Source organism: Etheostoma spectabile, unplaced genomic scaffold, assembly GCF_008692095.1.
Source record: "Etheostoma spectabile isolate EspeVRDwgs_2016 unplaced genomic scaffold, UIUC_Espe_1.0 scaffold00018803, whole genome shotgun sequence".
NCBI lineage: Eukaryota > Metazoa > Chordata > Actinopteri > Perciformes > Percidae > Etheostoma > Etheostoma spectabile.
In genome coordinates this window covers 1-24113 of record NW_022604478.1, presented here as the reverse complement: position 1 = coordinate 24113, position 24113 = coordinate 1, and the positions used below count along the sequence as shown (strand labels likewise).

The 24113-nt window shown below is 44.2% G+C and overlaps 1 protein-coding gene and 3 non-coding genes across 4 annotated transcripts; 2 read left to right on the top strand and 2 right to left on the bottom strand.

Annotated features, from left to right (window-relative positions):
* Nucleotides 1-13366: 13366 nt before the first annotated feature.
* Nucleotides 13367-13438, bottom strand: trnae-cuc (transfer RNA glutamic acid (anticodon CUC)). The gene has a single exon. It is a non-coding gene; the product is annotated as a tRNA-Glu (tRNA).
* Nucleotides 13439-13962: 524 nt separating this feature from the next.
* On the bottom strand, nt 13963-14044 carry trnal-uag (transfer RNA leucine (anticodon UAG)). The gene has a single exon. It is a non-coding gene; the product is annotated as a tRNA-Leu (tRNA).
* A 1987-nt stretch (nt 14045-16031) lies between these two features.
* On the top strand, nt 16032-16104 carry trnam-cau (transfer RNA methionine (anticodon CAU)). The gene has a single exon. It is a non-coding gene; the product is annotated as a tRNA-Met (tRNA).
* A 1110-nt stretch (nt 16105-17214) lies between these two features.
* LOC116682489 (zinc finger protein 862-like) lies at nt 17215-19465 on the top strand. Its single transcript, XM_032509728.1, has 5 exons — nt 17215-17835; nt 18071-18294; nt 18406-18623; nt 18716-18853; nt 19092-19465. Exons 1-5 carry the CDS (start codon nt 17215-17217, stop codon nt 19460-19462), a joined length of 1572 nt encoding a protein of 523 aa, XP_032365619.1. The 3' UTR covers nt 19463-19465.
* The last annotated feature ends 4648 nt before the right edge of the window (nt 19466-24113 follow it).

Here is a 24113-nt window from a genome sequence, read left to right as displayed (position 1 = left end):
TAACTTCTAATTTTTCTATTATCAGTGTGATCAATTTTTTTTTTATTGGTTCTTTTTTATTTTCCCACCAGGTATGTGTGAGTGTCTGTGCCTGTGAGTGAGTAAGAGATATATATATATATATATATATATATATATATATATATATATATATATATATATATATATATAGAGAGAGAGAGAGAGAGAGAGAGAGAGAGAGAGAGAGAGAGAGAGAGAGAGAGAGAGAGGGGGGGGGCGGGGTTGGAATGTGTTTGTGTGTGTATCTTAATTTATAATATTATTTATTTATACCGCAACTCCCTTTTATTTTTTTTATAAAACACAGCAAGAAAGTTTCAGACATTCAAAAAAACTGGTTAGAGCCAGCAGGCAGTTTAAAAAAAAAACTCTGACGGCAGAGATGCAACACGAGTCTCATTCTACCGGGCACTATGTCTGAATCAACCCCACGGTTACCAGAAGTCTCCTGGTTACTAGGTACTAGTTCAAACTGAAGTATAAAACAAACCTGAAGCTTGAAGAAACCCTAAATGTTAACAGAAAAAGCCCCGCGGACCAGAAGGGGACAGCTGTTCACTTCTCCGTGTCCCGTGTGCGAGTGAGAGGCACACAGCAACAGAAGGCGTCTGTCTGTGTAGGGAGGGGCGCTGGGACTAGCCAATCACAGAATAGTGTAGGGGAGGGGCGCTGGTACTAGCCTATCATAGAATAGTGTAAGGGAGAGGCGTTGTGACTGGCACTGTGAATAGCCTATCACAGAACGGAGACACAGTCAGTGGAGAATTTCATTGAATCCGAGCACAGATATTGACTCGCATTACTCGGATAATACCTGTACTCGGCAAAAGTGCTTTATCCGTACCGGATACTCGTTTCAGCCGAGTACTCGGCTCATCCCTAGTAACTTGTTCCAGAGTCTTGGGGCGGCAACTGCAAAGCCTGATCACCCCACCGTTTATACCTGGACCTTGGGGCTTCTAAAACCAACTGATTTGAAGACTTAATGACCGGTTGTGTTCCCGTACAGTTAAAATTTCAGACAAATACTCTGGGGCCAGACCATTTAAAGCCTTAAAAACAAAACAATAAAATCTATTCTAAAACGCACAGGGAGCCGATGCAGGGTGTAGAGAATGGGAATGATGTGTGCACGTCTAGACTTATTTGTTAAAAAGCGAGCAGCAGCATTTTGAACAAGTTGAGATGGACATCTGATTCAGACCAACATAGAGGGCATTACAGTAGTCCAACCTTGAACTGATAAAAGCATGAATAGCCTTTTCTAGGTCGTGCCTGCTCAGGAAGGGCTTAACTTTAGCCAGCAGGCGAAGCTGGAAGAAGCTCATTTTAACAACGTGACTGATCTGCTTTTCAAATTTCATGCTGCAATCAAAAGTCAACCCCAAGTTTTTGACAACAGATCTCGTGCAGGAAGCCAGAGCTCCCAAACTCACAGCTGGACCATTCTGCATGTCTGGAGTACTGAAAATAATACACTCCGTTTTATTATCATTCAAATTAAGAAAATTATCTGCGAGCCACAACATAATATCAGCGATACAGCTTAGCAGGGAGTTTAGTGCAACATTGTCATTTGCTTTTATTGGCAAATAGATTTGCAAATCATCTGCGTAGCAATAAAATGACAGGTTGTGCTTCCCAATAATCGCCCCTAAAGGAAGCATATATAAAGAAAACAAAATAGGGCCAAGAATGGATCCCTGTGGTACCCCACAAGAGAGAGGAGCAACTGACGAGGAGAGGTCACCAATCATAACAGAAAAACTCCTATCTGACAGATAGGAGCTGAACCATTTGAGTGCCGAGCCTTTGATGCCTACACAACTCTCAAGGCGTGAGAGGAGGACTGCTTGGTCCACTGTATCAAACGCCGCTGTGAGGTCCAAAAGGTAGGATTCCCGGCATCTACAGACAAGACAATGTCATTATGTACCCTCAACAGTGCAGACTCAGTGCTGTGACGTGATCTAAAACCAGATTGAAATTTTTCAAAAACACAGTTCAGTTGTAAAAAGACTTGTAACTGTATAAAAACAATTTGTTCTAAAACCTTTGAAAGAAAAGGCAGATGAGAGACTGGTCTAAAGTTGGACAGCACTGTAGGATCAAGATTAGGCTTCTTAAGTAGGGGCCTGACAACAGCATGTTTGAAGGCAGCTGCGACAGAATTTAAAGTAAGACAGGAATTAAAAAGAGTAAGAAGACTCGCCCCAATGGTATTAAAAACCTCCTTCACCATTCTGGCGGGGACAATGTCTAAGGGACAGTTGGTAGGTTTCATGTGTTGTACAACCTCACTAAGAAACATCAGAGAAACTGGCTTAAATTCCTCAAACACGGCTGAGTGAGTAGGATAAGCAGGTAAAAACACCTTAAAATTAACACTGGTGATTTTCCTGACATATGCTACTTTATCAATAAAAAAACAGAGAAATTTCTCACATGTACTGATTGACACATCTGACGGAGCAGAGGAGCATGGATTTATGACTGAGTTATTAGTATTAAATAACACCCTAGGTTCATGGCAACTGTTAGCGATGACAAAAGAGAGATGCTGCGTCTTCACCACCTTCACAGCATTCTGGTATGTGGCTAGACTGATCCTTAATACACCCAGTGACACGTGTAAATTGTCTTTCTTCCATCTTCGTTCAGCTTGTCTGCAGTGTTGCCTAAGGGCTCTTGTGGTGTCATTTAGCCAGGGGTCCGCCTTCGGTCTAACCGCTTTAGTCCGATAAGGGACAATAGAGTCTAAAATGTCAGTGCTTGTGGAATGGAACTCAGAGAGAATGTTATCTGGGGAAGAGGGAGAGAACAGACCATTCTTTATGTAGAACTGTGAGCCCACAAACACAGATGCAAACTCTCCAGCTGAAGAGGAGGTGATGCAGCGGCGCCTAGAAGCTGAGGAGACAGGCTTAATAGCGGGAGGTGGAACACTGATCTCAAATCTGATGGGGAAGTGATTGGAGATACCAGATTCAGTTATTTCTCCAAGTGAAACTGAAAGCCCTTAGGAGATGATGAGATCCAGGGTGTGGCCTAGATGACGTGTCAGCCCTTCCACACATTGGTTAAGACCAAAGGAGTTCAAAAGTGCTTTAAAATCATTAGCAAGTGGGTTTGAGGGACAACACACATGGATATTAAAATCCCCACAAACCAGGAGCTTGTCGTGTTTAGGAACAAGATCTGCTAAAAACTCAGAAAATTCACAAATAAAATCCTTGTTGAGTTTTGGTGGGCGATAAACAACTGCACACAACACAGTAGAATCCAAATCAGCCATGAACAGCTGAAGTTCAAAACTATTAAAACTAAGTGCAGGTAATAACCTGCATCTGAACTTGTCTCTGAAGAAAGTGGCCAGCCCACCACCTCAACCTGACGCTCTGGGGGAGTTGAGGAAAGAACAGCTGGGGGGGGAGGAGCTCCGAGAAGGCGCTGTCATCACCTGGTTTCAGCCAGGTTTCCGTCAACAACAGAAAGTCTAGGTCATTGGTCGTAAAAAAGTCATTCAATATAAAAGTCTTATTTGTGAGAGATCTAGTGTTCAGCGACATGCGAATTGGGCGCCTTTCAGTCTGTTGGGAAGCACAACTGAGCCGAGCCAATGAATGGCTCATGCGATCTGAAAAATACATACTGTACGTGTCCATTGATCTCCGTTTCTATAGCAACAGACAGAGTGAGTGAGTTAGTAAAGCTCTATGATGAAGCGAGCTAAGTAAAACCAGAAACAACATTCACAGCATGTCTGTGTTTACGTTGGGCTGATGCATTACCTGATACATAATCATTGAAAAAGCGGTTTATCAACAAGTCAACCATTTCTTGTCACTGAACAACAGTTTTGATACCTTTCAGTCTGGTTTCCGACCACACCACAGCACTGAGACGGCTCTTGTCAAAGTATTTAATGACATCCACCTTAACACAGATAGTATCTAAATTTCAGTCTCAGTATTACTAGATCTTAGTGCTGCATTTGACACGGTCGACCATGACATATTACTAGACTGATTGGAAAACTGGGCTGGACTTTCTGGCTCAGTACTAAACTGGTTTGAATCCTACTTACAGAACAGGGATTACTTTGTGTCAATAGGTAATTATACATCTGAGCATTCCTGACGTGAGGAGTTTCCCAAGGCTCCGTTCTGGGGCCTCTTGTGTTTAACATCTACATGCTTCCACTGGCTTAGATTATGGAGAACAACAAAATAAATTACCATAGTTATGCGTACGACACACAAATTTACATAACCTTATCGCCAAGGGACTATATTCCAGTACAAAAACTGACTAATTGCATTGAACAAATTAACGGCTGGATGTGCCAGAACTTTCTGAAATTAAATGAAGGAAAAACTGAGGTGGTTGTTTTTGGAGTAAATGAGGAATGATTAAAATTCTGCGCTCAGCTTCAAACAACAATGTTAAAAACAACAGACAAAGCCAGAAATCTTGGTGTAGTCATGACTCTGACCTGAATTTTAACAGCCACGTTAAGACAATTACAAAATCAGCGTACTATCACCTTAAGAAGTTAAAGGGTTAAAGGACTTATGTGTCAACAGGATTTGGAAAAACTTGTCCATGCTTTCATCTTCAGTAGACATGACTACTGTGACGTGGTCTTTACAGGTCTCTCTAAAAAATGGAGTGGAGTGGTTCACATCCCACCAGTCCTCACTAAGACCAAGAGACTGGATCACATACATCTCTCAGTTCTTTTAAATCAAGGCAGAAGACCTTTCTTTTTGATGTTGCCTTTCTTTAAACGGTTGTTCATTTCTTTAATGTGTAATTTCTTATACTGCACTGTAACTTTTATTCTTGTGTTTTATCTGTTTTTATTTTTTAACTGTTTTTGTGTAAAGCACTTTGAATTGGCTTGTTGCTGAAATGTGCTCTACAGATAAAGCTGCCTTGCATTACCATGACTACGCTCTTTGTGTGTTAATAAAGTTGGGATTGATATCTCTGTGGGGCGTTTGTATTGCCGGCCTTGAGCCAGGCGGTAACAAGCGGGGGGGGGTCTGGGATTGGTAGTGCTGGAAACTTGGAAATGGAACATTTTCTTTGAGTGTTTCACACATTTTTACTGGATCTAGTATCTGAAGGGTTCTCAGCCTCTCCATCTCAAGGGATTGGTTCTCACTCGGTTTCTTAATTATAAAAAAAAAAAAAAAAATGTGATCACAAAAAATAATACTTTACATGAGGCCCATAATCCAGAAAAACACAATGAGAAGAAAATATATTGAATCTGTTAAATTAAACTGGTTGAAATGTACATTACAATAAACTTGACTGCTCATTATATGAAAGGCACCGAGGAGATTATCCACTCTGATTTTCCCGGCCTTTATTTATCCGTGTTGCCCCCCCGACCACTATCAGAGATCCGCAGTTTAATTGACTACCGGTTTTTCTTTGAGGAATTACGGTATGATCTATAAATCCTAAAAGAGAAGCCCTCTGTGTGCATTCATTAATATTGAGATTAGATTTCTGGGACTCTTCAGTCTGGAGTACCCTCTTTCCTTCACTCACCTCCTCCTCCCTGACATCTTTCCTCTTGCCCTCCTTCTTCTTCTCCTCCGTCTCCTCGTGTTTCTGCATGTACTCGGTGATAAGGTCCAGGTCCAGGTTGTCTTGTGGCTCCCATGTGTTCTCCTCACTGGAAAGGTGAGTGCAGACAGAAGAACATCTCCTCACACTTTGTTTTTAGACAATCGATTCTCACGCTAATTATCATTCCTATTATTCCTTTTTCTATTGCCATCTTGAAATAACCTTAATTTGTGGGTCTGCAACGTAGTGTCATAATACCAAACCTTCAACTTTAGAGGCATGATACCATGCTGACACTTATTTGCAATATGTAAATATATTATATATCTCAGGACCATGAACACCAAGCATTATTATTACAGACTCATACTTACTCTGAGAACCCCTTCCATTTCAGCAGAAACTCTACTCTTCCCTTCACCACTCTGCGGTCCAAAACCTTCTCCACCGCATACTCCTCTTCTTCCTCCTCCTCCTCCTTCTTGCGCTTCTTTCCTGCTCTGGTCGCCAGCTTGCCGTCTGCTGAAGGTGCCTTTAGTAGACCCAAGGAGGGGGGGGACATGCAGAGATAATGATACAAGGGTTAGAAGAACTTGGAGGTGTGAGTGATTTCGGGGGACGTCTGGTCACCCTACTCTAGGGTGCTAGTTAGTGTCTGTTAGCTCACAGGGCTCTAGGGTGCTAGTTAGTGTCTGTTAGCTCACAGGGCTCTAGGGTGCTAGTTAGTGTCTGTTAGCTTACAGGGCTCTAGGGTGCTAGTTAGTGTCTGTTAGCTTACAGGGCTCTAGGGTGCTAGTTAGTGTCTGTTAGCTTACAGGGCTCTAGGTCGCATCCGCTGCCTCTCCATAAACAAAGCAACGTTGTTTATATCAATATGGTTTAATGTTGCGTTACATGACCCATTTCTTCTGTAAAGCCGTGCCCTTGTTTGTCTCTCCCTCTTAGTCTCCGCGCAGCCCCCCCCCATTCACTAACACAGGCTCCCCAGCAACAGAGACAGAGCGGCGACTGCACCGATGTCGAGCTTCTGACATTTGTCCACAGTTTTAATTATTATTAACACAGCTGTATGTTGTTAAGCATGAGGGGCAAACCTGTCTTCGTAGAGGGACAGCGTGTGAGACGGACGAAACCTGCTGGACCCATTCCTAATGAGTCAGTCGTCACTCTCTGAGTATGTCCATCACCCCCCCCATCCATTCATAATGAGTCAGCCGTCTCTCTGAGTACGTCCATTGCCCCCCCCCCATCCATTCCTAATGAGTCAGCCGTTTCTCTGTGAGTACGTCCATCGCCCCCCCCCATCCAATCCTATTGAGTCAACCGTCTCTCTCTGAGTACGTCCATCACCCCCCCCATCCATTCCTAATGAGTCAGCCGTTTCAGCTTATTTTATCAGTTATTGTTGAAAACAAGTGAAGGAGCTTTATCAGAGATACATTTTTTTTTAAATATATACTAGGCAATTTCAGATAATTTTATTTCCACGTGTTGCAGCTGTATATGTACAACACAGAACTTCAACATAAGAAGAATGTAGCATAATATGGATATGAAAGCAGTTATAAATACCCTATGTGACAATAAAATGTGTTTTAGTTAAAATCAACAAATAATTGTGATCACAATATTGATCAAAATAATCATGATAATCATTTTGGCCATAATCGTGCAGCCCTACATATAATACGGAAAGTAACGAGGAGGTGAAGCTAGCCTCTAGCCTGCTCTGGACCAGGCTAGCTGCAAAGAATTAATCTCCATGGTAACTTGGCTGGGTTTAATTTAACCTGGTTTCGTGCAACCGAGTCAAATCTCAATTCATCCAGGATAACTTGAATATCCCGGCTTATTCCCTTATCCTGGTTTTGTGCAACAGGCCCCTGGAGGGGGAAAAACCAGAAGGCACATAACACCGGATCAACATCAAAGGAACAAAGGTGCGTTCAAAGCCTCGTGCTGCTGGGCCAGTGGCTATCATTATGAAACGGAACAGCCTCTCCAGTCTGATTGGTCCATTCTCTGCAGTTCAACCATTCACTTCATTTACTGGAACATTATTCACTCAAACTCAAGATGGCGCCGCAGATGGCTGCCTCTGGACTACGCTCCATTGTGCTTTTCATGTTTTTGTTTATTTTGTCTGTTTTCTGCCAACATTCTCTGGTAACATTTACCAGAGATGAGCTCTTAAATATAGGACTTTCAACTCCTCATATTTTTCCACCGCTATTTTCCGAACCTGGAACTTTCTCGGAGTTACTAGTTGGAGGCGCAGCAGCTCTCTATGGGATCCACCGGAGACGCCGGAGGGGGAAACGCGCTGGTGCGCTTGTTAAATTAAGGCAGCGGGGCTTTCGCACCGCGCTCCCCTCCATTCACCTGGCGAATGTCCGCTCTCTGGCCAACAAAATGGACGAACTGCTGCTCCTCAACGGAACCAACTCGGACTTTTGCAGATCTGCCGCCCTCTGCTTTACCGAATCCTGGCTCAGTCCGCGCATCCCGGACAGCGCACTTCTTCTCCCGGGATTCAATCTCTACCGGGCGGATCGCGTACTGGAGCTCACGGGGAAAACAAAGGGAGGCGGACTCTGTCTCTACATAAACGAAGGTTGGTGTACAGATGTCACAGTGCTGGACAAATCATGCAGCCCCCACTTAGAGTCACTATTCATAAACTGCAAACCATTTTATTCACCGCGGGAGTTCTCCTCGTTTATTCTGGTCGCCGTCTACATCCCACCTCAGGCCTGTGTTAGTGAGGCGTTACTGCACCTGGCCGACCAGATTACTAACGTGGAGAAAAAACACCCTGACTCCCTGCTCATTGTTCTTGGGGACTTCAACAGAGCAAACCTCAGCCACGAACTCCCAAAGTATAGACAGCATATTAAGTGTCCCACCAGGGACACAAATATTCTGGATCACTGCTATACAACATTAAAGGACTCCTATCGCTCTGTCCCACGTGCAGCCTTGGGACTCTCTGATCACTGTCTGGTTCATCTTGTCCCCACATACAGGCAGAAACTAAAATCTGTTAAACCTGTTGTAAAGAGGGTGAAAAGATGGACCAACGAGTCAAAGCTGGATTTACAGGCCTGCTTTGACTGTACTGATTGGAGTGTTTTTGAGGCTGCAGCCACGGATCTGGACGAACTAACTGACACTGTGACATCTTACATCAGTTTTTGTGAGGACATGTGTGTGCCGACAAAAACCTTCTGTACATTCAACAATCAAAAACCCTGGTTCACAGTCAGACTCAGGCAGCTCCGTCAGTCCAAAGAGGAGGCCTTCAGAAGTGGAGACAGAGTCCTGTACAACCAGGCCAGGAACACACTGACCAAAGAGATCAGAGCAGCTAAGAGGAGCTATGCTAATAAGCTGGAAAGCAGCTTTTTAAACAACGATCCTCGGTCAGTGTGGAGAGGCCTGCAGACTCTCACTAACTACAGGAGACCATCCCCCAACACTGCTGGTTCTCAACGGCTGGCTGACGAGCTGAACAGCTTTTACTGTAGGTTTGAAAAGGCCACAGTCACACCCCTCCCCCACACCATCTCACCAACTCACACCTCAGTCAGTCACCTCCCCCTCTCTGACCCCCCACCTGCACTCACGATCTGTGAAGTGGATGTGCGCCAGCTCTTCCAGAGGCAGAAGACCAGGAAGGCTCCTGGCCCAGACGGTGTGTCTCCATCCTGCCTGAAAATCTGTGCAGACCAGCTGGCCCCCATCTTCACCCAGATCTTCAACAGATCTCTGGAGCTATCTGAAGTTCCCTCCTGCTTCAAACGCTCCACAGTCATCCCAGTCCCCAAAAAACCCTCCATCTCTGGACTAAATGACTACAGGCCTGTCGCCCTGACATCTGTAGTCATGAAGTCCTTTGAAAGACTGGTGTTGGCCCACCTGAAGAACATCACAGTCCCCTTGCTGGACCCCCTGCAGTTTGCCTACAGGGCTAAAAGGTCGGTGGATGATGCAGTCAACTTGGGACTGCATTACATCCTGCAACACCTCGACTCCCCAGGGGCATATGCAAGGGTCCTGTTTGTGGACTTCAGCTCGGCGTTCAACACCATCATCCCGGACATCCTCAGCACCAAACTCTCCCAGCTCACTGTGCCAGCCTCCACCTGTCAGTGGATCACAAACTTCCTGACTGACAGGAGTCAGCAGGTGAGGCTGGGGAACATCACATCCAACACTCGGACTATTAGCACTGGCGCCCCCCAGGGGTGTGTGCTCTCCCCACTGCTTTTCTCCCTCTACACCAATGACTGCACCTCAGGAGACCCATCTGTCAAACTCCTGAAGTTCGCTGACGACACAACCGTCATCGGCCTCATCCGGGACGGTGATGAGTCAGCCTACAGACGGGAGGTGGATCAGCTGGCTCTCTGGTGCAGTCAGAACAACCTTGAGCTCAACACGCTCAAAATTGTGGAGATGAAAGTGGACTTCAGGAAGAGACCCCCCACTCTTTCCCCCATCACCATACTCAACAGCCCTGTGTCTGCTGTGGAATCCTTCAGGTTTCTGGGATCCACTATATCCCAGGACCTGAAGTGGGAGCCCAACACAGACTCCATCATTAAAAAGGCCCAGCAGAGACTGTACTTCCTGCGCCAGCTCAGGAAGCTCAACCTGCCTAAGGAGCTGCTGATCCACTTCTACACAGCCATCATCCAGTCTGTCCTCTGCACGTCCATCACTGTCTGGTTTGGATCTGCCACCAAAAAGGACCGGAGCAGACTACAACGGACAGTTAGGACTGCAGAAAGGATCATCGGTGCAAACCTGCCCTCCGTCCATGACTTATACACCTCCAGAGTCAGGAAGCGGGCAGGAACCATCACTGCAGACCCTTCTCACCCCGGACACAACCTGTTCCAGATTCTGCCCTCTGGTAGGCGCTACAGAGCACTGTTCGCCAAAACCAACAGATTCAGGAACAGTTTCTACCCACAGGCCATCTCTCTGATGAACAGCTGACTTCTGACCCACAGTGTCAGGCTCAGTTCTGGTCCATAACCCAGTAACACGGTCTCTACAGCAACTGTATCATTCCCACTCTCACATCTCACTTATTATTATTTATTCATCATTCTCATTTTCTCACAGTTCATATGTTCATACTGTTCATACTGTTCATATTGTAATATAATAACATAATACTATTTTAACCCAGTACCCTTGCACTACGCACATTTAAATAATTGTATTTCACTGCACTCATGCCTCTATCTTGTTTCTGTTTAGAGTATGTATATATTGTGTATATATTAGTGTGTATATTTCTGTCTTGGTTGATATGTATGTGTAAGCACAGTGTGAGCAATGCTCCAAAGACAAATTCCTCGTATGTGTCCTCATACCTGGCGAATAAAGCTGATTCTGATTCTGATTCTGATTCTGATCTTAGAGCTCATGCTACTGAAGAAAAGAAGGAGAAAAGGAGAAAATGATGCCGCTTCCCTACCTGTAGGCGCTCCTAAACCTTCACCCCCCGTCCTTTCCTGGCTTATTAATATTCCTGTAGTCCGGAAGTGTCCCCAGATGTAAAGAATTCATCCAGGTTGGGAGTATTGTCCTGTAGAGTCCGTGCTAACTAGCTGCTAACTTCACGTGCCGACCTCGTTCCGTCTCCTCACCCTGCACCGTGTTGCTGGGTATGTTTGTAACCCTCATGTTGCTGCCTACACAAGCAAACTATCCCCGCCTTTATCTGTTTAGTTTTCACCCCGGGGCAGCCTCCGACGTCCAGCAAGCGCTCCCACTGTGGAGCGCCAATACGCTGCGTCATCTCTCTGAGCGGCCATCTTAGAAACAGCTCTCATTGGCTATCAACACGCCAATCAGGCCAGTTGTAGCCAATCACGTTCCCTTTCCAAGAGTTCATGCCGTGATAGGAACATCCAATGGGAGCCTAAGCCCCGCCTCCCAGAGCCAGCAGGCTCACACATGTGATTTATGAAAACAAAGCTGTTCAGCAGTGAGGTTTTTCTTTTTCTTCATGTCATCTTTATTGCAAAAATAGGAAACAGAACACTAATGACATATAAAAGTATATAATACAAACATAATGAACATAATACAATACAATTTTGCCAGGGGAAGCTTAAAGGCCATTACAAAGATAATGAAGACCATATGTTAAGTTTTAATTGCCTTCAGAATCAGAATCAGAAATACTTTATGGATCCCCGAAGGGAAACTCTGTGTTGCAGTTGCACAAATATTATAAATATCAGAGTAGAAATACAAATAAAGAAATATAAGGAGTGTGGACATGTACGGTATTTACATAGTTAAACGAATGTTACTATACATTATTTGCATAATTAACATAATTTAGGAATTGCAATGGTAAAAAGTAAAATAATAATAATAATAATAATAATTGTAGCAGTTGAGTATTGCACACATGTCAGGCCAGTGTTATTGCACAAAACAGATAATACAGATAATATTGTCCAGTTTCAACCTCTCTGAGTGTCTTAGAGCGAGAAGTTATAAAGTTTAATGGCCACAGGCAGGAATGACTTCCTGTGGCGCTCTGTGGTGCATTTTGGGAGAATGAGTCTGTCACTGAAAGTGCTCCTGTGATTGAGCAGCAAGCCATGGAGTGGGTGCGAGACATTGTCCAAGATGGCATGTAGTTTGGACAGCGTCCTCCTCTCAGACACCACCAGCAGAGAGTCCAGATCCACCCCCACAACGTCACTGGCCTTGCGGATCAGTTTGTTGAGTCTGTTGGCGTCCGCTACCCTCAGCCTGCTGCCCCAGCATGCAACAGCAAAGAGGATAGCACTGGCCACCACAGACTCATAAAACCTCCTCAGCATCGTCCTGCAGATGTTGAAGGACCTCATCCTTCTCAGAAAGTAGAGACGGCTTTGGCCCTTCCTGTAGAGGGCTTGAGTGTTCTCGGCCCAGTCCAGTTTATTGTCTAAGTGCACTCCCAGGTATTTGTAGTCCTCCACAATGTCCACACTGACCCCCTGGATGGAAACAGGGCTCGCTGCTGCCTTGGCTCTCCTTGGATCCACCACCAGCTCCTTGGTCTTTGTCACGTTGAGCTGTAGATGGTTCAGCTCACTCCATGTGAGATAGTCCCCCCCCCACAGCTCTGTACTCAGCCTCGTCCCCCTCGCTGATACATCCAACCACAGCAGAGTCATCAGAAAACTTCTGAAGATGGCAGGACTCTGTGTGGTAGTTGAAGTCTGTGGTGTAGATGGTGAAGAGGAATGGTGCCTGGCTAGAGCTTCAGAAGGCAGGAGATGACAGATTACACATCTGTCACATAGTCAGTTTGTATTCTTAAATACCAAGTCTCTTGCTGTTCTTTGACTAGTTGGCCACCCCTGCTCTGCATCGCTCCAGGTAAGTAGAAAGCAATCTGTTATGCACCTTTGCATTGCACTAAAATGTATACAATAACATTACTTGACACTCACATACATTGGTTTTCAGGTAAAAAATGTTGGTCAGGGGTTTAGTTACTGTTTGAAAAAGGAAAATAATTGTTAGATGAATTATGATATAATTGCAGATGAAGTATTTATGACCCATCAAAGACGACAAAAGGATACATCAGTTGTCGGGGGTCTGATTAAAGGAAATGATACTCTTTAAAAGTGTTGGGGTTCTAGCGTTAAACTAATGAGGAAGAATTTGACAAATCTAAGTTAACCAAAAAGTTACTCTTTCAAATGTTACAACTGTATCTGTCAAGTCCTGACCATTCCCTGACCGGGAATTGAACCCGGGCCACGGCGGTGAGAGCGCCGAATCCTAGCCACTAGACCATCACGGAGTCACATCTATCAAGTTTGTCTTTGTAGATGTGAGTTTCCTTTCCACTTACTGGCCTGACTCATATTGTTTTAGGCGAGGAATGGCACCGTAGTTTTAGATGTTAAAATGTGCGCACAAGAAAGCTGAGGGATTACTGTGGGGAAATGGAGAATGACTAGGTTAACTGAAGATTTTAAACATTGTGAAAATTAACAGAACATATGAACATGTTAAACATATACGGGCATATAACATATACCTGCAGTCTCAGTCTTGGATGGTAGTGGTAGCGTATGCGCCCCGTCATAGTTACCGACAATTTGTTGATGAATGAGTATTTCACATTGAACACTTAAGATTGGGTGTTCATTTAAAAACAGGGAATTGCCAGTAAAGATAAAACAACAGATTCAGCAAGGAGTCTAATACGTTGCCACTAATGACTTTAGTCACTTCACCAAGCTATGTCATAAGAGTATAATGTAACTGATACAAATTCAAGTCAACATATGGTTTGTCTTCCACCTATGTAACATCAGCAAATGGCAGTGGTGGGATTTGAGCCCACGCCTCCAGAGAGACTGGAGCCTAAATCCAGCGCCTTAGACCACTCGGCCACACTACCTGCATGTATCAGTTCTCCACATCGTGAGAAACACAGGGACCGTAACTAACGGTATATTTGTCAATGTCATTGGAATAAAACTTTCACAAGGAAAAAGCCAATACTTTATTGGAAAATGTTGTCACTCTTTGTCATTTTTCTCTGGCATTGAGTTTAGAATACTGTAACCAGCATTAAGTGAGTAGGTTTAGGTCTATGTGAATATGGGCTGAGCATTTACCTGGGCTGAATTTATGAACATCTTCTTTTGCATATTCACTGTAAAGAGCCATTACTCCTCCAACTGCCAACTATTGTTCCAGAGACAATAGGATATACAGTTTTAGATTGCAAGGTAACTGTCCTATACCAAAGACTTCATTGAAATACCTCAAGTGTTCAAAACAGTTTGTCAAAATGGGAAAGGTCATGTTTTTGATTACAAATTCCAGCACAGTTTTTCATTTACCATTCAAAAACAAAAGTACAATCATGAAACACATACTACTTAGACAGAATGAACCTGGTCAGGTGGCAATGAAAGAATTCCAGAGACGTGGACCCTCTGGCACAGCCATACTTGGTCAGGACAACACCCCCCTTCTTGATAGTGCCCTTCTTGATGTGCTCCATGCGCACCTGGTCCAGCAGTGGCACCACCATGAGGTCCCTTCCGTTTGCCCCTCCCAGTTGCTTGTAACAGAGAGAGGTCTCCTGCATCCCACTCAAATATGCAGGCAGAGAGACGGCTCATGAAGGTGGGACCAGACGTGAGATTTTTTTCGCAGCCCACGCTCACGTTCAAATTGATAAATGCCGTACTCTGCGTAGGAACCGGCGTACCCCCGTCCTACGCCTGTTTTAGGTCGTATGCACATTTCATAAATAAGGGCCCTTGTGAGCACAATGAAGATTTCTTAAAAAAAGGTTTGTACTTTATAGTTCTAGTTTTTTTCCAGTTCTTCTGGTCACACTTGGCACTATTTCACATGGTTTGTCTGTAGTTCTCTATTCTGTCAGGGCTTAACTCTGTCTCCCACACCTATTTCTTTTTTGTTTCTTGTTATGTCTCGGGAAGAAGTATTGTGCTTTTAGGTCAACCATCCATCTGTACATCAGAATCAAAAACACTTTATTGATCCTTGAAGGTAGCCTCTGGAAAAAAGGTGCTCCTTAGAGCCAGATTTGAACTAGCGACCTAAGGATTTCAGTTCTATACCTCTACAGTCCTCCGCTCTACCAACTGAGCTATCGAAGGGAGCTACCACTGCCATACGCACTTCTCATTCTGTGAATGTGAATGTGATAACACGGGGCCCCCCTGGATCTGACAATCTTTAGGGGATGTAGCTCAGTGGTAGCGTGCATGCTTCACAGGTTTTTATGGTTGATCGTATGAAATTCTTTCATATTGGAACTAGTTTTGCTTGAACACTGTGACAACACATATCCTGTACTGGATATGGAGGCACTGACTATTTTTTGTCTAATCTTCTGGATTTTGTCTATGAAGAAGGAGGCAAAGTCATTGCAGGCCTTGGTAGATAACAGTTCAGATGCTACTGGTACTGGAGGGTTTGTTAACCTATCGACAGTAGCAAACAAAGCACATGAATTATTATTGTTTCCAGAGATAATATCAGAGAAGACCTCCTTGCCTTCGTTTGTTCCAAATTATAAATGCAAAGTCTCTCTTAAGCAGAAAATGCGTTTGGATTGGTAGGAAATGGAGATGGGCGTTGCCAAGAGGAGGCGCCTTTTTGATTGACAAGAAATGGATATGAAGTCTCTCAGGATTGGCAAAAAATGGAAGGGAGCTTTGAGTTTGATTGGTGAGAAAAGAAGATGAGAAAGTGGACAAATATGTTCTGGGTCATGACAAAGCATCTAGGGTTGATCTTAGCCTTTGTGTGAATACATAGGCTCCACATACATTGTTTTTATTAAGATTGACGACCAAATTGTTAGTATTTCTGAAACTTTCCCAACCGTTGCAACTGCTTTCATAGCCTCGTTGGCGCAGTAGGCAGCGCGTCAGTCTCATAATCTGAAGGTTGTGAGTTCAACCCTCACACGGGGCAGCTGCTTTAAAGACAAAAAAACTGAAAATACAGTGACAGGTGGTTGAACAATAGCACAGGCATGTGAATGGAAATTGTGGGTCTATGGTTATTTCATAGAGATTTGCAGTGAGCATTGTATTCAGGGTTCTAAATTAACACCCGCCAACCCGCCAAATGCGGGTTAAAATTAATTTTGGCGGGTGTTCCTAAAAACTTACTAGCCAGTTTGGCCGGTGATGCGAGGGCATTACATGCATGATACACAAGGCTCTGTTCACGGCTCGGCTCTCCCTGGCAGTGCTTCCTACATTTCCCAAGAACACTGTGCTGTAATGCTGCGTGATGACGTTTCATACGCCCATTGGCTGCGTGCAGTTTGCAATCAAACCAGCGCGAGAAACCATGGAAACGAACGGAGCCAGAGCAGGGAGCACAGACTGAAAGAGGAGGGAGTTAGCTAGCTAGCTAGTAAAGTAAAGTCAAAAGTTAAGATTAGCTAAACTAAATGCGGCGGTGGTTGGGACAGACTTCTGCGGGCGAGAAGAGGAACGACGCAAGGGATGATGATATCGACAGAGAAACAAAGAAAAGAAAATTTAATGCCAAATGGGTGACGGGTCGTGAATGGCTTGTGTTTGATCACGAAAATGTTGTCATGTTTTGTCAGGATTGCCGCACGTACGCAAAAGAAAAAAACAAAATGAACAATTTTGTGGTAGGAACTACAAATTTTAAAGTCGAGGCAGTAAAGGACCATGAGAGTGCCCGAAGTCATCAGGAGAGCCTAAGGATTAAAACGGCCAAGACAGGTCGTATTGAAGAGAGCCTTGCTGGGAGAAGTCTCACTTTAATGAAGACGTCTGAGTTGGAGAAGATGCAGCTACTTTTTCGAAATGCCCACGCCATCGGAAAAAACGGCCGGCCTTTTACCGACTTCGCATGGATGTGTGAGTAAGTGAATTAACGTTACTATTTACATGTTTCAGAAACAGTGTATTTAATATGATTCAGAGTGCTTCCATAGACACAGATGAAACTTCATGTTTGATGGTTTCAAAAAGAAGAAAAAAAATCTCACTAAAATGTACTGTGTTGTAGGCGCTAACCGTGGCTTCATTTACACAAAAAATGTATTTCAGTGTGGACAGGAAGAAAGGCTTGAAGATAGGAGAGACATACACAAACGACTATCAGGCAAAAGAGTTCATACACTACATAGCAGAGGATGAGAGAAGAAAGATGAGGGCAAGATTATCAGATGGCAAGTTCATCTCGGTCATGTCAGATGGATCCCTCGACAGTGCAGTGATGGAAGAAGAAATGGTCTACGTCAGGAGTGCCAGTGAGGGGAAGGTCAAAGTTGATTTTGTCGGGGTAAAAGCTGTCTCAAAGCCAGATGCTACAAATATAGCTGAAGCAGTGTGCAGTATAATGGAAAGTGGAGTCAGCACTGATTGGAAGAACAAGCTAGTGGCAATCACCACAGATGGAGCATCTGTAATGACAGGAGTAAACAATGGTGTGGTTGCAAAACTGCGTGCAGACAGACCAAATGTGCTGGGGATCCACTGCATGGCCCATAAGCTAGAGCTTGCCTTCTCAGACGGAATAAGGAAAAATGTAATGGCCAGGAAAGTTGAGGAACTCTTGAGTGGACTCTACACCTTATATCATAAGAGTGGAGTGAACAGGGCCAGCCTAAAGCAGCACTTCAGGGAGCTCCACATGAAGGCTCTGATGCCAACCAGAGTAGGTGGAACCCGGTGGCTACCACATCTCTTCAAAGCACTTGACCATTTTCTCAGGGGATATGCTAGCATTGTACGCCACTTGGAGAAGGTATGTTAATTCATAGCCTACTAAAACCAGCAGTGTAGATTTAGGATTATTTAATGTTTGCTTTATTTTCTCATTTTCCTTTTTTTTTCCTTAATTTACTCAGTTGTAAATGCTTTCTGATATAATGCAGTTGTTTTGCTTGTAGTCCCAGGAGGCCACGAACGTCAATGCTGTTCTGAGGGCAAAAACCAAGGGGTTACTCAACATAGGCAAGGATGGTGGAGTGCTCAGGTTTTGCTGCCTTCTCCATGACACCATCTATCAACTGAGCAACCTCTCCAAGTCACTGCAGAGGTCAGTGTCAACCGTGGCTGAAGCTCAGAGCTGCCTTTCCTCCACTCAGGCTGTCATAGAAAAGTACAAGTCAAGGTATGTATCACATATCCTACAATTTATGATTAGATTTTAGGTTGTGTTGGTGTGTTTTCACCTCAGTATAAATAAAAAGACACCCATCCATTTATCTCTGCACAACTGTAGACCTGGGCCTAAGCTGAGAGCAGTGCTGGACACAGACACCTATGAGGGAGTCCTCCTGAGGCCTACTGATGCCGACCGGCATGACAAGGCAAAGAATGAGCTAATCGATTCTCTGTGCCGGTGCATCACTGCTAGATTTAGTGATGTGAACAGTGGTGTCCTGCAGGCCATGCGGCTGACCAGTTTCCAGTACTGGCCAGAGGCAGACACAAGTTCAGGTTAGCAATTCAAAAGTAATGAACACATCTTTACACATTTTATGTTTTAAGACAACTGCTTAACTATATATTGTTTTCCCTTTTGTTTTCAGATTTTGGTGATGAAGAGGTAAACAAACTCATAAGTCACTTCCGACCTCTTTTCCTGTCTGCTGGAGTGGATGTGGAGTTGATCCCTGATCAATGGACAATTCTCAAGACTGAACTGTACACAGCAGGATTCAGCCAAGGTACTTGGAGAATGTTTGAGAAAATCTCATACTAATGAACCTAATCAGTAACATTTTTGAACAAGTGTTTGAAAAGTTCCCAAGCTCTAAAGAAATGTCTAATATTGTGAGACAGTTTTTATTTTGTTAATCAGGAATCAGAGTAAATAACATTTGTTAAAGACACAATCCAAATTTGATGCCATATTTTAATAACTTAAGGTGCATAATGCACATTGTCTGTCTCACACTGCTACAGGAAACTTTGAGCAGACCTGGCCTACTGTGAACAGAATGCTGCGATATCGATGTCCTGATGTCCTTGATCTTTTTGATGCTCTCCTGACCATCCCTGCAACTACAGCTGACTGTGAAAGAGGGTTCAGTGTTATGAAGCAGGTAAAGAGTGACTGGCGCTCCCGCCTAAAAGGTGAAACCCTCTCTGACCTCCTTAAAACCCAGTTGTGCTCACCTGACATCAAAGACTTTGATCCAACCAAAGCCATTGAGATCTGGCATGCTGACGGTTTGCGCTCACGCAGACCTGACTTTGTGCGCAAACATGGACCAAAAGAAACAGAGGGTGGCTCAGATTCTGATGGCACCACCTCTGAAGAAGAAGAGCTCTGAAGACATATGTTTCGATAGATAGATAGATAGATAAACCCCAAACTTGTAATGAAATGTTTGCACTTTCTGTGTTTATTTTGTTGTATGTATTGTACTTTATGTAGTTTTAATGCCAACAATGTTAATAAAATTAACAAATGCATTCAGTGCCACTCATAATTTCTCTTATTTTCAACGGACGAAAATTGGCTAGTGAGAGTTCTGATTGGCTGGTAACTTTAGAAAGTCACCAGCCAAATTGGCTGGTGATCAAAAAAGTTAATTTAGAACCCTGCTTATGACCCTGTATTTTAACATAGGGGGGTGTATACTTATGCCCCTGTATTTTAACATAGGGGGGTGTATACTTATGCTCCCTGTATTTTAACATAGGGGGGTGTATACTTATGCCCCCTGTATTTTAACATAGGGGGTGTATACTTATGCCCCTGTATTTTAACATAGGGGGGTGTATACCTATGCCCCCTGTATTTTAACATAGGGCGGTGTATACCTATGCCCCCTGTATTTTAACATAGGGGGTTGTATACTTATGCCCCCTGTATTTTAACATAGGGGGGTGTATACTTTTCCGCCCTGTATTTTAACATAGGGGGGTGCGTACCTATGACCCTGTATTTTAACATAGGGGGGTGTATACTTATGCCCCTGTATTTTAACATAGGGGGGTGTATACTTATGCTCCCTGTATTTTAACATAGGGGGGTGTATACTTATGCCCCTGTATTTTAACATAGGGGGGTGTATACTTATGCCCCCTGTATTTTAACATAGAGGGGTGTATACTTTTCCGCCCTGTATTTTAACATAGGGGGGTGCGTTCCTATGACCCTGTATTTTAACATAGGGGGGTGTATACTTATGCCCCTGTATTTTAACATAGGGGGGTGTATACCTATGCCCCCTGTGTTTTAACATAGGGGGGTGTATACCTATGCCCCCTGTATTTTAACATATGAGGGTGTATACTTATGCCCCCTGTATTTTAACATAGGGGGGTGTATACTTATGCCCCTGTATTTTAACATAGGGGGTGTATACTTATACCCCTGTATTTTAACATAGGGGGTGTATAGCTATGCCCCCTGTATTTTAACATATGAGGGTGTATACTTATGCCCCCTGTATTTTAACATAGGGGGGTGTATACTTATGCCCCTGTATTTTAACATAGGGGGTTGTGGGAAAATAATACAATGACTGAGGTGGTGATGAACAGGGCACTCAGGAACGGCCACGTAAAAGCTGGCTTACAGTATATACTGAATTAACCAAAGACTAAATAAGAGTGTGTGTATGTGTGACATATTATACATTATGCTTTGCAGCTGGGTTACAGCTAAGGAGGAGAGAACAGACAGGGCTATCTTAGTCAGATATGCTACAGTGAGCACAGAAGAGGAGATGGTGAGGCCAAGGACACTGAAGTTCAGGACGGTCTGATAACTCAGAGAACAGGACATACCAACTTAGAAGGGAGTGGACATAGCTGTCTTGTGAAGTAAATGATAACTGAAAATAATAGACATGCAAGAAGGGAGAGGCAGAGCAGGGATTGTAACCCAGCAACAGTATAGCTGACCAATCAGGCCCACAAGGGGAACCAATATAACCTTGAGCACAATATTGTCTAAGTGCCTTTTGGGGGACCTCTGTACTAGACAAGTCTCCATCAGGTCCGTGCACGTGTAACTGCTCGGAAACGCATTTCATCTGTTGACCACAATAAACGCTGTGTTAATACATCATGGAGTCAGTTGTCATTTATAGAAGGATTTCCCCAACAAATTTGGTGACCCCGACGTGATAACGTAATTGGACAGGGGAATCCAACTGGACCTTGGCATTGTGTCACGGTCCGGTTCAGCTCAGCCCCGGACTGACATCCCGCAGCCCGTGGGGGGGACTGAGCGGCGATACTGCGATGCGTTGGTGTGATCACTGAGAGCTCTCAACAAAAAAGGTAAGCAGAAGCCTGTTTAAAATCAAAATTTGTTATTGGCTGAAAACTAAATTGATGTGATCACATTTCAACTGTCGTAAGTGTTGTTTTAAGCGAAAAGTATTGATTGAATGTGCTGTAATTAAAGGGATATAAACAGATGAAATGTTGGGGCATGTGATGTGATTAAACAGAGAAAAACAACTAGAGAGTTGTAAGAGAATTGTTGAATTAATAGGGTGCGGTAGGAGAGGAAAAGGGACAAATAGTCAGAGGAAAATACGTCCAGATGGTTGACGAGGTAGGAGACTGCTAAGGACAGATAGTTCAGATGAGTGATTGTGAATTGCCACCCTTGTTCTGTGTGAACATCCTGAAAAAGAGTTGCAGTTAACAGATTGTCATTGTAATATTACGAGTCCACCGCGAGTGTATTTGTGCGAAGGAGTGAGAGGTCACTTTTAAGTTGTAAAGTATAGAGATGTACATAAAAGGCTCTAGATGGAGTCTTAATGAAAAGTTGTTCGTTGTTGCATGTGTGATTTTTGTTGTGGTTGGCTTGTTGGATTTTTTCTCACTGCTTATTTGTTGTAAAATGACGACCCCTTATGGTAAAGTGTTAGTAGGGGCAGTGAAAAAGTATGGGAGTAAAGGAGAGGAGAAAGTAGCTAAAGAGATTGTGAAAGAATGGGAGAGAGGAGGATGGATTGAGGGAGAAGGGGCGCCGTCCCGGAGAAAGTGAATGAAATAGTGAAGTATGAAAAAAGTAAGTGGAGTATGCGGAAGGCAGGCAGAGGAGGAAAAGAAAAGAAAATGGTTTAAATTGACTAAACCAAAGCACAAGGAGTATGAAGCGCAGAAAGAGAAATATGGGGTGGGGTTGAAATGACAAATGCAATACAGAAACAATTGGGATTGACAAAACAAGAGACAAAAGTTCACCAAAAACTGAGACAGAAGCCGAACAGAATAAAACCGCTAGCGCAGAGAAAACCCCGCTGCCCGCTGAGCGCCCCCGCAAAAAACCCTTTTTATCCAGACATAAGAAACCTAAGAATTTCCGCTCCACCTCCGCCGTATACAGGTCCAACGGCATCAAAACCCACAGTCCAAGCCCCAGTGGTAACTGCCCATTTACAGCCAAATGCATTTACAAATAGACGACCACAGGACCCATTGATACCGGCATTAGAGGGCCGCGTACAGGATTTAGAATGTTATCTAAATTTAATGGTACAGTCAGCGCCAGGGAGCAGCGCGGCTCCACCACAACCAGCGGCTACAGTCCCAGCCGGCCCAAAGCAAAGCTAGTACCCCATATTCAGCGTCTTTTTGCCAACAAAATCCAGAGCATTTCACATGTCAGTAAAAGGACCCAGTCACCTCACCACAGTACCCCACAAGACTCAGGAAGTAAGGAAGATAGCGAACAGTCAGACAGCAGCAGGGAAAGTGAGCAAACAGACAGAAGCTCCAGCTCTAGGGAAAGGACTAAAAAACGACATAAACGCAGGCCCAGATCTAGATCACAAAGTCCTCAAGACGTTTTGTAGCAGGCACATTTAAAGGTAAATTTACCAACGAGGACCCTGACGAAGTTATGCTGCGAAGATCAACTAGAATAGGGAAAAAAACTTAACAAAGAGTTCAGAGAGATAAAAAAGCAGCAAGAGCAGCTGCGTCTAACAGTAAATGAGCTCAGTGAGGGAGAGCAGACGCCAAACACCAGAGGCGGGGCTACAATGCCCACTCCGCCCAGTAGGAGGAGGAGGAGGATGTTGATGTACACCTTACAGTTTTGGTGACTTAGATTCTCTGTGTGCAACAACTCCCTCCCTGACAGGAGGGTCTGGCATTTCCTCACAGTTCAATAGTCTTACAGCAGGAGTGCAGCTGTGTTTGGGAGATCTCAGAGCAGTATTGGGTAGAGTAATGGGAGCAGATGAAGCTAGTGCTGCCCTCACCAGAGGGGGGGAGCTGGACCCACTGTTCCCGCATCAGTGCCTGATCAGCAGTAACCCCTGGCATTTGGGCTGAGCTGCACCGCATGTATCCCACAGTTGGGGATCATGCAGCATGGCATGATTTAAAAAGACTAAGTGATGAAAATTTTGATGCCTATGCAGATAGAGCAAAAAAGATTTGGCAGCGGTGCTATGAGGGAGCCGTGGGACCAGTCCGCCGCCACAGTGGCGCTGTTCCGCCATGGGGTACTAGGGGGATACCCACAGCAGTTCAGACACAGTTAGGAGGAGTAGTAGGCCTGCAACAATGACCCGATGCAAACATGGGGCGAGAATGTGCGTCATTCCTGTCAAAACACCAAAAAGGAGCAGAGCAACAAGAAGATGAATTAAAAAGACTACAAACTCAATTGTAAAGAAAAACTGGAGAAATTAAACAAGCCCCAGCCCAGCAAAGCTAAACAAATGACAGTCTCACAGAACCCCCAACAGTCAGAAGCCCATCACAGTTGCCAGACATGCTGTCTTTTCTGGGCCTCACAGGATACAGCCGCTCACATATCCCTGACTATACCAACAGAACTTCAACTGTCTCACCGCCCCTCCTATGGACAACAGAGGCCGAGGCCGCCTTCTCTGACCTCAAAAGTGCCTAGCAAGGGCAGAGACACTCACTCCCCAGATACTCACTCCCATTTCATATGGATGTTTCTGAAAAACAATGGCTTTTCAATGCCATTTTATT